The sequence below is a fragment of the Pygocentrus nattereri genome, chromosome 13, assembly GCF_015220715.1.
Source record: "Pygocentrus nattereri isolate fPygNat1 chromosome 13, fPygNat1.pri, whole genome shotgun sequence".
Lineage (NCBI taxonomy): Eukaryota > Metazoa > Chordata > Actinopteri > Characiformes > Serrasalmidae > Pygocentrus > Pygocentrus nattereri.
The window spans coordinates 4,404,827-4,417,245 of NC_051223.1; the positions used below are offsets into that span (position 1 = coordinate 4,404,827).

A 12,419-nucleotide genomic window follows, 5' to 3' on the forward strand; every position below is an offset into this window, starting at 1 on the left:
ACCAACAAAACCTATATAACAACCCGGGGAGTCCTCACTTTTGGCCCTTTTGAAAACTGTCGATTAGTCAAGGACAGTGACTAATTATAGGAATAAAATATGTTGACATCACAACAGAAGGGGTCGCGCAGAAGAAGCGGTCAGAAAGCAGTATCTCCGCTAAACACAAAGCCCAAAGGAGTTAGTTGTGGGGGTGGGGGGGGGGGTCTCCTTACATTGAACAGTGAGTGTTTACATCTCAGTGACAGAATTATGCAGAAATTCTATAAAAAAATGTAAAAATGGTGGAATTATGCTGGAAATGTTCCACATTTACTACAATTGCTTATGACTTTTTACAAACCTGCTCTATATCAAGAGCTTCCTTTCTGCCGTTTCCATGGAGATTGTTCTAGTTTGTCCCTACAATCTTAAAAAATGGTTCTTTAGTAAAGGCAGTGGTTCTGATAAGATATGACTTTATTAGTCCCACAACAGGGAAGGCACTCAAAAAAAAAAAAGAAAGAAGTAGCAAGAAGAGAATTAACAAGCAAGTAACTAAACGTTTTTAACCTCTTATTCTCCAGGGTGTATTTTTGGTTTTTCCATCTGAATTCACATGACCAAGGCAAATTATGCAGAAACTGCATGAAATAAATGCACATTTTAAATTAATTTTATTTATTTTTTGGTAAAAGCTCCCCTCAAATGAACAGAACGTGTGTTTTATTATCATACACATATCACTATATGCTTACAATTTACTGCTGAAAGCCAAAAATGTCAGATGCTCTGTGTTATTTTATAAAAATATTTTTTACAGAGCAGATCACTGAAGACACGCCATCTGTTTATAGTTTATAGCCCAGATTTGGGCTATAAACTATAAACTTTCAGTGGAAAAAAAAACTTTCAGTAGAAAAAAAAAAAAAATAGTGAATTCAGCTTCTTTTATTATAAGGGTTTAAAATGACATCACCGTCTATTAGACTGGAGAGAAGAGGTACAGCTTCATACGACACCCAGCTTCTGAATGGAGCTTATGGAATATGAAAGTTATGGAGAATATGACGAAGTGTGTTTTGGAACCACCGGTGGTCTCAAGGAGTTTAAGAGGCCAAGTACTTAACAAGGTTTTTTACAGTTTGTTAGTTGTTGCTATATATATATATATATATATATATATATATATATATATATATATATATATATATATATATATATATATATATATAGAAAATTTTTTGTGTGTGTAAGAGTAAGATTAACTGCTGCAGTGACTTCTACTTCCTGATTGATCTTGTCCTCAGGGTTACTTGTGCCTACCCTACATGGCCCTGCAACAGCATCACCTTCTGTCTGATGTGAGAGTACGAGGCTTTGTTGCCGGGGCAACCAACATCCTCTTCCGTCAGCAGAGACACCTCAGTGATGCCGTTATAGATGTGAGTACCTTTCTCTCCAGAATTAGCTTTTTTTTTCTTTTTTTTTTTCTTTCTTCTTCTTTAATTTTCTGTTTCTTCACTCTTTTCCACCCATCTCTTACTTTATCTCCCTCTGGCAAATTCATGAAGTACATCAAGTTCATAGTTTAATGTATAGTAAAGTCATAAAATGTTGTTTTGTTGTATACATTTCATTAGTTAAAGGGGAAATGTCTGTAAAATATGGTAATAAAATCATAAATATAACTGTCCACGTCCATCCTAAGTCTAGCAAGCTTTATTCCAGAAGTGAGGATGGAAGTGGAGATATGTTACTGATATGCTTGTACACATGGCAAAGATAATACCGTATTCATGACTTGGAACTTGGACTTTTCAGAATGGGGAAAAATATTCACTTAAACAGCACTCCAACTTTCGAAAATTCGGACTGTCTAAAGACATCACTTTAACATGCTGATGCCCACAGAGCCATAGTAATAGACGTTTTAAGCTTTTTAAGTAAACCTTCAGCTCTGTTTTGTTGAACTGCCTTAACAGTTCATTTATTTCCAGTAAAAAGCTTTTAAGAACTTTTTAAATAACCAAACAAGCAGTAAGCAAGTAATTTGTAGTTTACTTTGTCTGGAAAAGAGGTATAGAAAAGGCAACATCAATCAATAGAAATTTGATATCACCCATGCATTTTTGTTGTTCTCTTGTTTATGGCCAGTGAAGTGTGTCATCATGTTATCAGGCCAAACCTGAACCAGCTGCTTTGCAGAGAAGTTTAGAAAGCTGATCTGAGCTGAAGCAGCTTGACCTGTCTGAGGTGTAGTTATACCTGGGGGAATGCAGAACAGCAGGTGCTGAGCACACCCACATCTGTCACCAGGATAATTAACCACAGGAGTAGTTGTGTCAATCAAATTTGACATTTTATAGACGAGATATGTGATCTTCTACTGTGTCAAATTCAAGATTTTTTTTGGGTCAGTGTAGTCATTCTGAAATCGATGCCTGCAATGTATTTCAAAACAGTTGGGACTGGTACTTTAAGACTAGAAACATTGTGAAATGTACATAAAACATCTTAAACAGGTGCTGTAATCATGTTTGGGTATAACAGGAGCAGCCAGGAAAGGCATAGTCCTTCATCAGCAATGATTGGTCTAGGCTCTTCACTTTACCAAAAAAATGGATCAGCAGTTTGTCCAGCTGTTCACGAGTAGTGTTACTCAGTGAGCGATATCAGGGGTTTTTGGTGTTTCACTCTCTATAGTACATAGTAATATCAAACAATTTAGGGAATCTGGAAAAATCTCTGTGCATGAAGGACAAGGTCGAAAACCACAGAACGCTGAGATGGTTTTTAGATAAAATCACCACATGGGCTTGAGAGCGTGTTGCTAAACCATTGTTATATAGTTAAGACTGTATTATGCACAATGGAATCCATATGACAACACTATCCAGAAACACTGCCAACTTCTCTGGGCGCGAGCTTTTCTGAAACGAACTGATGCACAGTGGAAATGTGTATTGTGGTCTGTTGAGTCTACTTTTCAGATTGTTTATGGAAATAATGGACGTCATGTTCCTGGGCCAAAGAAGAAAAGGATCAACCAGACTGTTTTCAGTGTAAAGTTCAAAAACTAGCCACTGTCATGTTTATGGGAGGGTAATAGTGGGTAACTTGCACATCTGTGAACACATCATTGATGCTGAATGTTTTGGGGCTGTCTTCTAGACAACGTGGTAAGCCACATTGTGCACAAAAAAAAAAAAAAGTGTGCTAAACTGGCTTTCCTGCAGTCCAGACTTGCCTCTCATTGGAAAAGTGTGCAAACCACAACAACTATGACTATAAAGAGTTGTTAAAGGAGAGGTGATGTAGCACAGTTACATGTTACTGTCCCAACTATTTGGAACGTGTTGTGCAGGCATGAATTTACAAAGTACAATTAGGTTAAAAAGGGAAATTATTCTCTGTACCCCCAATTCAGTTGTTGTGCCGTTGTGTAGGTGGAGGAGGCTCGTATCCATGTAGATGATCCAGAGCTGCGCAGGATGCTGAGTTTATCCACGGCGGACCTGCGCTTCTCCGACTTCCTGCTCAAACACGTCACGGAGAACAGGGAGGATGTGTTTCTGGATGGAACGGGCTGGGAGGGAGGAGACGAGTGGATTAGAGCACAGTTCGCTCTGTATTTACACTCTCTTTTAGCCTCTACACTACAGCAAGGCACGTGCTAGTATTTTAAAGTACTAACAATAAGTTCACACTGTATTTACACATACATTACATTAATACACTAAGGCTGTATTTACAGTCACAGCTAGCATCTACACTACAGTCTAATATGTTACTGCTAACATAGTTCTACAGTTACAGACTGTAGTCCATCTGTTTCTCTGATACTTTGTTACCCCCTTTTACCCTGTTCTTCAGTGGTCAGGACCCCCATGGACCCTCACAGAGCAGGTACTATTTGGGTGGTGGGTCATTCTCAGCAGTGCAGGAACACTGATGTGGTGGTGGTCTGAGTGGAGCAGACACAGCAGTGCTGATGGGGTTCTTAAACACTGTGACTACTTACTGTCCACTCTGTTACCTTCTTTGTCCACCTTGTAGATGCAAAGTCAGAGACAGCAGCTCATGTCTGCATAGTTTAGGTTGGTCAACCTCTAGACCTTCATCAGTGGTGACAGGACGGTGTTGGTTGGATATTTTTGACTGGCGGACTATTTTTTAGTCCAGCAGTGACCCTGAGGTGTTTAAAAACTCCAGCAGTACTGCTGTGTCTGATCCACTCAGGCGAGTGCAACGCACACTAACACACCATCAGTGTTACTGCAGAGCTGAGAATGATCCACCATCCAAATAGTAACATTACAAAGTATCAGAGAAACAGATGGACTACAGTCTGTAACTGTAGAACTACAAAGTGCAGCTATACAGTAAGTGGAGCTGATAAGATGGACAATGAGCATAGAAACAAGGAGGTGGTCATAATGTTATGCCTGATTGGTGTATAAATAAAGCATTAAAAATGGTAATACACACGAAGGTAATAAAAATGATGCATATATGTAAACTGCACTTCGCGGGTGACTTTAAAGTGAGAACGCTATAGTGTATTTTTGTTTTCATTATTTATTTATTTTTTTTAATACAAGCTCCATATTTGGTTAACTGGTGGAGTAACTGAATGTGTTTTTTTTTATTATTATTTATTTGTTTGATGTAACTATGAAGTTGTACTGTTGAAACATGCAGCTAGACACATTGTAGTTTCACTGCATAAAGCCAGCCTTCAAATCAGTCCTGGTATCAGCCACTAAAGTCCTATCAGTCACATTCTGATCTGCCTTCAGTTAATTTTAGGAGCTCTGTTTTTCGTTGCCCAGATAATGAGAAGCTGCTGGCAGATTACAGCTCGGCCTTCATCTCCGCCTGGAAGATTACACACAATTACAGAGTGTGGTTCAGCAACAAGCATCCAGCCATGGCAGAAATTACTCCAGGGTACGTCCGTCCACAGCACAGGCAGAATGACACAGGGGTCAGGGGTTTGTCTCATTAATTAACATTGTATAGGCAGGGCCAATAGGACTGATGCTCTAATAGGAAGGAATGGTGAATTCTTTTTATGTAGATGATATAAGGATGTTATACTAAATAAAATCATTCATTATTTTGTGTAATTGCAGTTAATCACATTTAGCTTATGACTGTAGCCTCTCATACTGCTACATTGTATCTTGTTGATGTAACCACAGTTCTCCTGCATGCAGTGAAGTCCTCTAATGATAACGTCAATGATTTTGCCGACATCAATTCTAGGCATTTAAAAGCTGTATTTAGGCTGGGGTGCAAATTTGGTCTGACGAGTGGGCGGGGCCAACCAACTTCACATACAGCAATTCAAACATAAAACTGTTTTAACAAGTAATCTACTTGGCTTTAGTCAGAGTTTTATATTGTAATGGACAACTACATAATGATTGATATCTGGTGGCTGTTTTCCTATTCTGCTTTCAACAGCCATCCAAAGACCCCCAAAATTATCTCACATAATTTCAAAAAGTGGAGGGCACATGTCCCTTGACATTTACATTTATGGCATTTAGCAGACGCTCTTATCCAGAGCGACTTACAACTTGATCATTTTACACAGGTGGTGGCTAAGGTGGTGTTAGGAGTCTTGCCCAAGGACTGTTATTGGTATAGTGTAGGGTGCTTGCCCTGGTGGGGATTGAACCCCAGTCTACAGCGTAAATATAAAAACCTTTGGGCATTTGTGTAATTTAAAGGAAATGTTTTAACCGCTAACTCATAATTAGCTTTAAAATGATTTGTAAAGTATTAGATAATAAATTGCATATTTTATAAAATGCAAAAGCATGAAGTTTTTACTCTTCTAGCCAAAACTATGATTTTTTTTTTTTTTTTTTTGCCATTTTTAGCCTAAAATGTTTGGAGCCTGTGTGCTTTGTAGTCCTTGTGTAGTTTTTATGTTTATGTACCTTTGCCTCATGGAAAAAGTTTTAAAATATGGAATTAATTTTTCTCTGCTTTCCTCTCAGACATCCATTCCAAGGCCAATACAGCGTGGCTGATGTGAAGCTGCGCCTTTCTCAGTAAGTAAAACAGCTGTTACTATAGATTTAGTCCATTATAATAAAGTGTGTTCATTTCACTCTGACTGCTGAACCCCGCAATAAAAGCAGTGTTTTTAAAGGATGGTGCTGACGTGCTGCTTCTGTTCAGCTTCGCCTCGCGCTACCTCTCTGTTCCTGTATAAAATTTAATAGAGAACCAGACCACAGTAAACGTTAGTAGGTGTCATGTGTCTTGAAATTTACAGAGAGAACAGCAGGCGGTCTAAAGTCTTGTAAGATCAACAGACAAATGCTAATCTTTTCTGTTACTAGCCTAGTCAGATCGCACCTAAAATCTTTTAGCTCAAAACAAGCTTGTTTATCAAGATGTGATGTGTTATATAAATCAATATAAGTTTTTCTTAAATCCATTCAAGTAGATTAGAGCAGCGCTTCTTGTGCAATGTGTGCGGTAGCCTTTAAGCTACGTTCCCGTTAAAGCCTCATTTCTCAAACCGGAGTTTTTGCTGAAAATCGATCTCACTGACAGGATGGTTCACACTGGTTTAGGTGATTCAGATCGGTCATAAATGTGAACAAACTGGCATCCTGAAATGAAATGATGCATACATCCTACTCAGTCACGTCATATCAATGAATGGCGTGCGTCACGTGCATCATTACCAAACAGACTAACGGTCAGAATGAGCCTTCGCTGAGAAGGTAGTTAAGTCCCATCAGATCTCAGCTGTTCATTATTAGAGCCACACGAAGGTGAAAAAGGTGATGTTTCTTTTCCACTGTTCACAGGCTTTAACTTCTGTTCGGCGCTGCTGCCATGGTAACGCTGAATGATGGAAAAAAGCACATGAATCCTGATCTGAATGTTCACATTGGCCACAAATCGGATACGTATCCGATCTAGGACCACGTGAAATTGACTCAAGTCGGATTTGAAAAGATCAGATTTGTGTGTCCACACAGCCCTGAAAACACCAGATCTGAGTCACATTAGGGCAAAACATCTACTACTACACTGCCCTCTGGTGCCATACAGAGTTTACCAACTTATTTAATGTTGAATCTCTATTCATTATTTAACTTTAATTATCCCTTTTATTACAACATGAAATAATATACTTACTGTCAACTACAAAATGTGACTTTGGATTCTAGGGGTATGAAAATCATGAGAATGTGTGTGTATCTATAGTTCGGTGCAGAACAGTGAGCGTGGGAAGAAGCTGGGGAACGCTGTGATCACCACCAGCCGCAGTGTGGTGCAGACCGGGAAAGCCGTAGGTGAGTATGAATGAGAAAAAAAATGATTATTTGTTTGTTTACTGCTCTCATTTTTATTGATTTAGTTATTATTAGTATATTATTAGTTGCATGTTTTTACCTAGAAAATCAACAGAACATAATTAGTTCCATGAGTGTTTTATATTAGTTAAAACACTGATTCCAGTATTTTGAAAAGTAGTGTAAATATATTTGTGCAGTGCTGAGCTTTTGCTTTTATACGTATATTTTCTGCTGTAGGTCAGTCAGTGGGAGGGGCTTTAACCAGTGCAAAGTCTGCCATGTCCTCCTGGTTCTCCACACTGGCTCAGCCTGCCGTAACCAGTCCAGCTCCAGACTCTACAGCAAGCAAACAGTGACCTCATTTACACCTCAGTCAGCACTCTAAACACTACTGCTCTCCATCATTCTCCATTCTGACTATAATCCTGTATTCATCTGGGCCAACAAGATATTCATCATAGCATTCATTTACTTTTATCATGTACCTTTTAATTCAAAGGAGCAATCTGATTTTAGTGGTCAGCTTCAAAATGTTCACCATGGTAGGTCTTCTACATCTGCTTCTTTAAGCATCATCTCTAACCATGAGAGTATTGTGCTGAAGCTAGCAGCCTTAAGTTCTTCAGAGTCGTGTTAAACAGGCCTGAAAAGGCCAGGCAAGTCACGCAAAACGTTGTTTTAATATACATTAAAAGCTTCTATTTCTACTGGACTAACTAATTTAGCAATGCCTATCCACAAAAAAAAAAACAAATTTGGAAACATTAACGTCATTTATGAACCCTTTACTGTTAATCCGTTAATGTTAATCCGTTATGTTAATTTTAATGTTAATTTTTTTCCAGCCTGACTAGAAGATAAGCGTTTCTTTTTCCTTTGAGAGTCTGAAGGCTTTCGAGTAACCAGTTTAGATTTAGTGGGTTTTGCACAACGATAAGTTATAATTGCTACCATTACAGCAACAGCATGTGGCAATGGACCTTCATTTTGAGTGCATATAATGGAAGTAAATTAAAAAAAAAAAAAAACTTCCATTGGACACTTTAGACACTGCAGTTTTCACATTATCAGTGTAATTAAATTTGTATTCCTTTCTATATTCTTAAAACATTTATACATGTTTATTTTTTTACACAGGCATTGAATTGGTTTATTCCCATTGTATGTACTAAAGATTACAATTTCATTGGCACTTACTGTTTACATATGGCACCAAAATGCAAATTACCCCCCTGAAATGACATTATGTTTCTATCTTTTTATATTCCTATCTATATTATTCGGCTGTTTTCAATAAAGAAAAAAAAAAGTTTTTCATTATTTATGCAGTACAGAGTTAGTAAATACATACCAGAACCGCACCATTTGAACAAAATGTCACGTTGTGTTTATATTCTACATGTTGTGATTGCAGTATGCTGCGCGATATATTTAAAGTATATTATTATCAGAGATGTAACATGGTTAAAGATGGGTAAAGTTGGATTTGTTGTTGGATTACATGAATACCTTGATTCATCAAAGTGCCCACAGAAACTCATCTGGACTGCGTAGAGGCTCATTTGCTAAACCTGTGATATCAGTAGCGTGAAAGCAAGTGTCGTGATACTGATTAACAAACAATATATTATACTACTCCTATAAAATACATTTGTACTTTGCCTCAAGAACGTTTTTCTAAACATATCATACCAGTTGAAATGCAATGTAATGTGCAAGCAGGGCAGTCCCTGCTAACATTAGCCCATTTTTATTAATTATACAGCGATATAATTGATATAATCCCTCCCACTACTAGAGGGAGGGACAATTAGGGATTCCTTTTGTGGAAAATCAGTTGGAAAATCAGCATTTTTTTCTTCATGCACTCCTATATTTATATATCTGTCACACTAATGTAGTCTTATTTCTTTATATCAGACAAGAAACCAAAGTTTTTTTAACCGTTCCGTTGAAGTTGGATGGAAATTTTAATGAACCTTGTTGTTGGGAAGTGGACAGAATGCATACATGAATAAATTTGATATTAATATAAGGGTTTATGATTTGAGAGAATGACTCCAGGTTTGACTTGTGGAGTTGAATTAAAGCAAGTGATGACAGGAAACGTACTGCTTTGTTATGTGTACTGCAAAACTATTTAGTTTGGAAAATTAATGCTAAATTAATAGTAACAGAAGAACTTTAAGAAAAAAAAAAGAAAGAAAAGAATGGGTGCGGAACATTTTCCCTCCTAATGAAACAGTTTGAAGTGGTATGTTAATATTGTTAGTTTTAAAATCCGTTACTCTCCAGTCATTACAGTCCATATACTGGAAACTAAACTGCAAAAAACAGCCTGTTTTTATATATGCATGTAGCATTTACAATGATCGGCCTACTAAGCCTACAGCAGTTTAGCTCCACCCTGGACAACGTTTTTTAAATGAGGGATAATACAGATCAACCGATCATTTTATATATAAAATAAGGTAGGTAATATGGGCTAGAACATGCATATGAACAGGGGTGTCAAACTGGGTTCCTTTCAGGCCACAGCTCTATAGAGATTAGCCTTTCCCCTGTTCTAAACCTCCTTAAGGCTTTGCTAATTAACTGATGAGTTGTGGTGTTTCATGAGGCCAAACGCTAAACTCTGCAGTAAATTGTTAGAGAAGTTCCACTGATTTCTACATAATTAAGCGTTTATCATGTAAGAAAAGTATTCAGAGTGGTTTAATGTGAAACGCTCCATTCTAGAGAATTCTCACGGTGGAGGTGATGGGAACCGGACGTCTTAAGCGTTTAATGCCGCTAAAAGCTCCCTCACAGGGAGCTTATAGGGAATGGTTATGAATATGCTGCCTCGTGTCCAAGACGATTACTCCTTTACCATAATCGACATTGCATATAAAAGCTTGCAGGATCCCTGGAGGTTTTGCATAGTAAATAAAATGGCTATATTTGAGTTGTCAACATCACAACCCCTGGTTCCCATCATCACCACTGTAAAGAAATCAGTCTGTAAGTTTCTCTACAATGAACCACTTCACATCAAACCATCCTGAATGACTTTGTTTACATCTCAACAACTGATTTACACAGACATTTTGAAAAATATGTACAATATCCATTGAAGGTAGTGTGTATTGTGTTGGAGACACCAAATTGCGTTGTTATTCACTGTGTAAAGGGGATTTTTTAAAAATACATTTATTTATTTTATTGTTTAAAAGTCCAGTTGCCCAGATTTTACTTCGTCCGAGTTTTTGCTCACCTAACACAGCAGAAATAACCACAAAACATTTAGATTTTTTCCTGATTTGTGCTCAGAACTAACATCACAGTAACCATAAAATACTGGCTTTTGCGAGATTTTAGTCTATTCTGTCCTTTTTGTTATGCTCTGTTTGTGATGAACAGGTTTATTCATTTATTTCCTTCGGACACTTTCCGCTCTTTCCAGAGAGTTAGAGATTTATCAGTGATGAATTAATGTAAGATTATGCAGGTGGTGTTTATTTTTGGCAGTGTTCAGTATTTACCCACCGTAGAGTTCCTTCTATTAAATGAATGAATACTTTTTAAAACCTTATTTTGATTAAAGACTTTTATCTTCTTTAAAGTTGCACAGGGGATGAATGAACATACTTTAGCTACGCTGTATAAACATATCTGCATTTCCAGCTTTCTAGAAATATGAATTTCCATGGTGATTTGTTCCAGCATGCTGTTCAGAATTAGATACGATTCTAAACGTGTTAGCAGATCCTCATTATAATATTTATTGTCAGGACTGTATTTAACGTCATCCTGATTCCACTGTCTTTTGGAAGTGATTGTATGTACTTTTTGTTTGTTTCTTGTGCTTTAACATCCCATCGGAAATCAGATATGTAATGTTTATAATTGTATTTCAAGTAAAATATTTAAAAGTGTATAATGTATGTGAATGTACTGCTCCCACAGAAATGAAGTTTACATAATTTTCCAGACATATGCTGTAGTTTTAAAATCTTTTATAAAGGAAATAAAAAAGCGTGGCTTGATTGGGTGTCAAAACGAGTTTTCCTCACTCTTCACTCTTAACAATATGGTTTTCAGTAATGAATATGGTTCTATATGGAACCATGAACACTTCTGTATTATTAAAGAGTTCTTTGCATCATGACAAAGTTTAAGAATGTTTTATATGTTTCTATATAGCACCAAAAATTTTTCTTCTGTTGTAACAAGCTTGACATGTAACAACAATAGAAGAACCCTTTTCAAAAGGTACATTATATTGCCAAAAGTATTCGCTCATCTGGCTTCACACGCATATGAACTTGAGTGACATCCCATTCTTAATCCATAGGGTTTAATATGATGTCGGCTCACCCTTTGCAGCTGTAACAGCTTCTACTCTTCTGGGAAGGCTTTCCACAAGGTTTAGGAGTGTGTTTATGGGAATTTTTGACCATTCTTCCAGAAGCTTTACACCACTGCATTCGACGCTTTGCACTGCGCTTGTTGATGTAAGGCTTGGCTGCAGCTGCTCAGCCATGGAAACCCATTCCATGAAGCTCTGTACGCTGTTCTTGAGCTGATCTGAAGGCCACATGAAGTTTGGAGGTCTGTAGTGATTGACTCTGCAGAAAGTCGGTGACCTCTGCGCACTATGCCCCTCAGCATCCGCTGACCCCACTCTGTCATTTTACGTGGCCGACCACTTCGTGGCTGAGTTGCTGTCATTTCCAATCGCTTCCACTTTGTTATAATCCCACTGACAGTCGACTGTGGAATATTTAGTAGTGAGGAAATTTCACGACTGGACTTGTTGCACAGGTGGCGTCCGATCACGGCACCACGCTGGAATTCACTGAGCTCCTGAGAGCAACCCAGTCTTTCACTAATGCCTGTAGAAGCAGTCTGCAGGCCTAGGGGCTCGGCTTTATACACCTGTGGCCATGGAAGTGATTGGAACTCCTGACTTCAATGAGTTGGATGGGTGACCGAATACTTTTGGGCATAATAGTGTGTCTAGCACATCTCAACCAATCTGAAAATCTTTCATGATGCAAAGAGCTCTTTAATTATGCAAAGCGTTCTTTGAGTGTTCTATATAGAACCATTTTCTTTACTAAA

General features: G+C 37.8%; 1 protein-coding gene across 1 annotated transcript in view; it reads left to right on the top strand.

Annotated features, from left to right (window-relative positions):
- avl9 (AVL9 homolog (S. cerevisiase)) overlaps nt 1–8,554 on the top strand; it is a 21,666-nt gene extending 13,112 nt beyond the window's left edge. The window contains exons 11-16 of the mRNA XM_017704530.2: nt 1,290–1,424; nt 3,429–3,648; nt 4,815–4,932; nt 5,994–6,047; nt 7,222–7,310; nt 7,551–8,554. Of these exons, the coding sequence (XP_017560019.1) occupies nt 1,290–1,424; nt 3,429–3,648; nt 4,815–4,932; nt 5,994–6,047; nt 7,222–7,310; nt 7,551–7,669 (735 nt within the window). The 3' untranslated portion in view covers nt 7,670–8,554. The remainder of the gene's footprint in view (nt 1–1,289; nt 1,425–3,428; nt 3,649–4,814; nt 4,933–5,993; nt 6,048–7,221; nt 7,311–7,550) is intronic.
- Nucleotides 8,555–12,419: the final 3,865 nt, after the last annotated feature.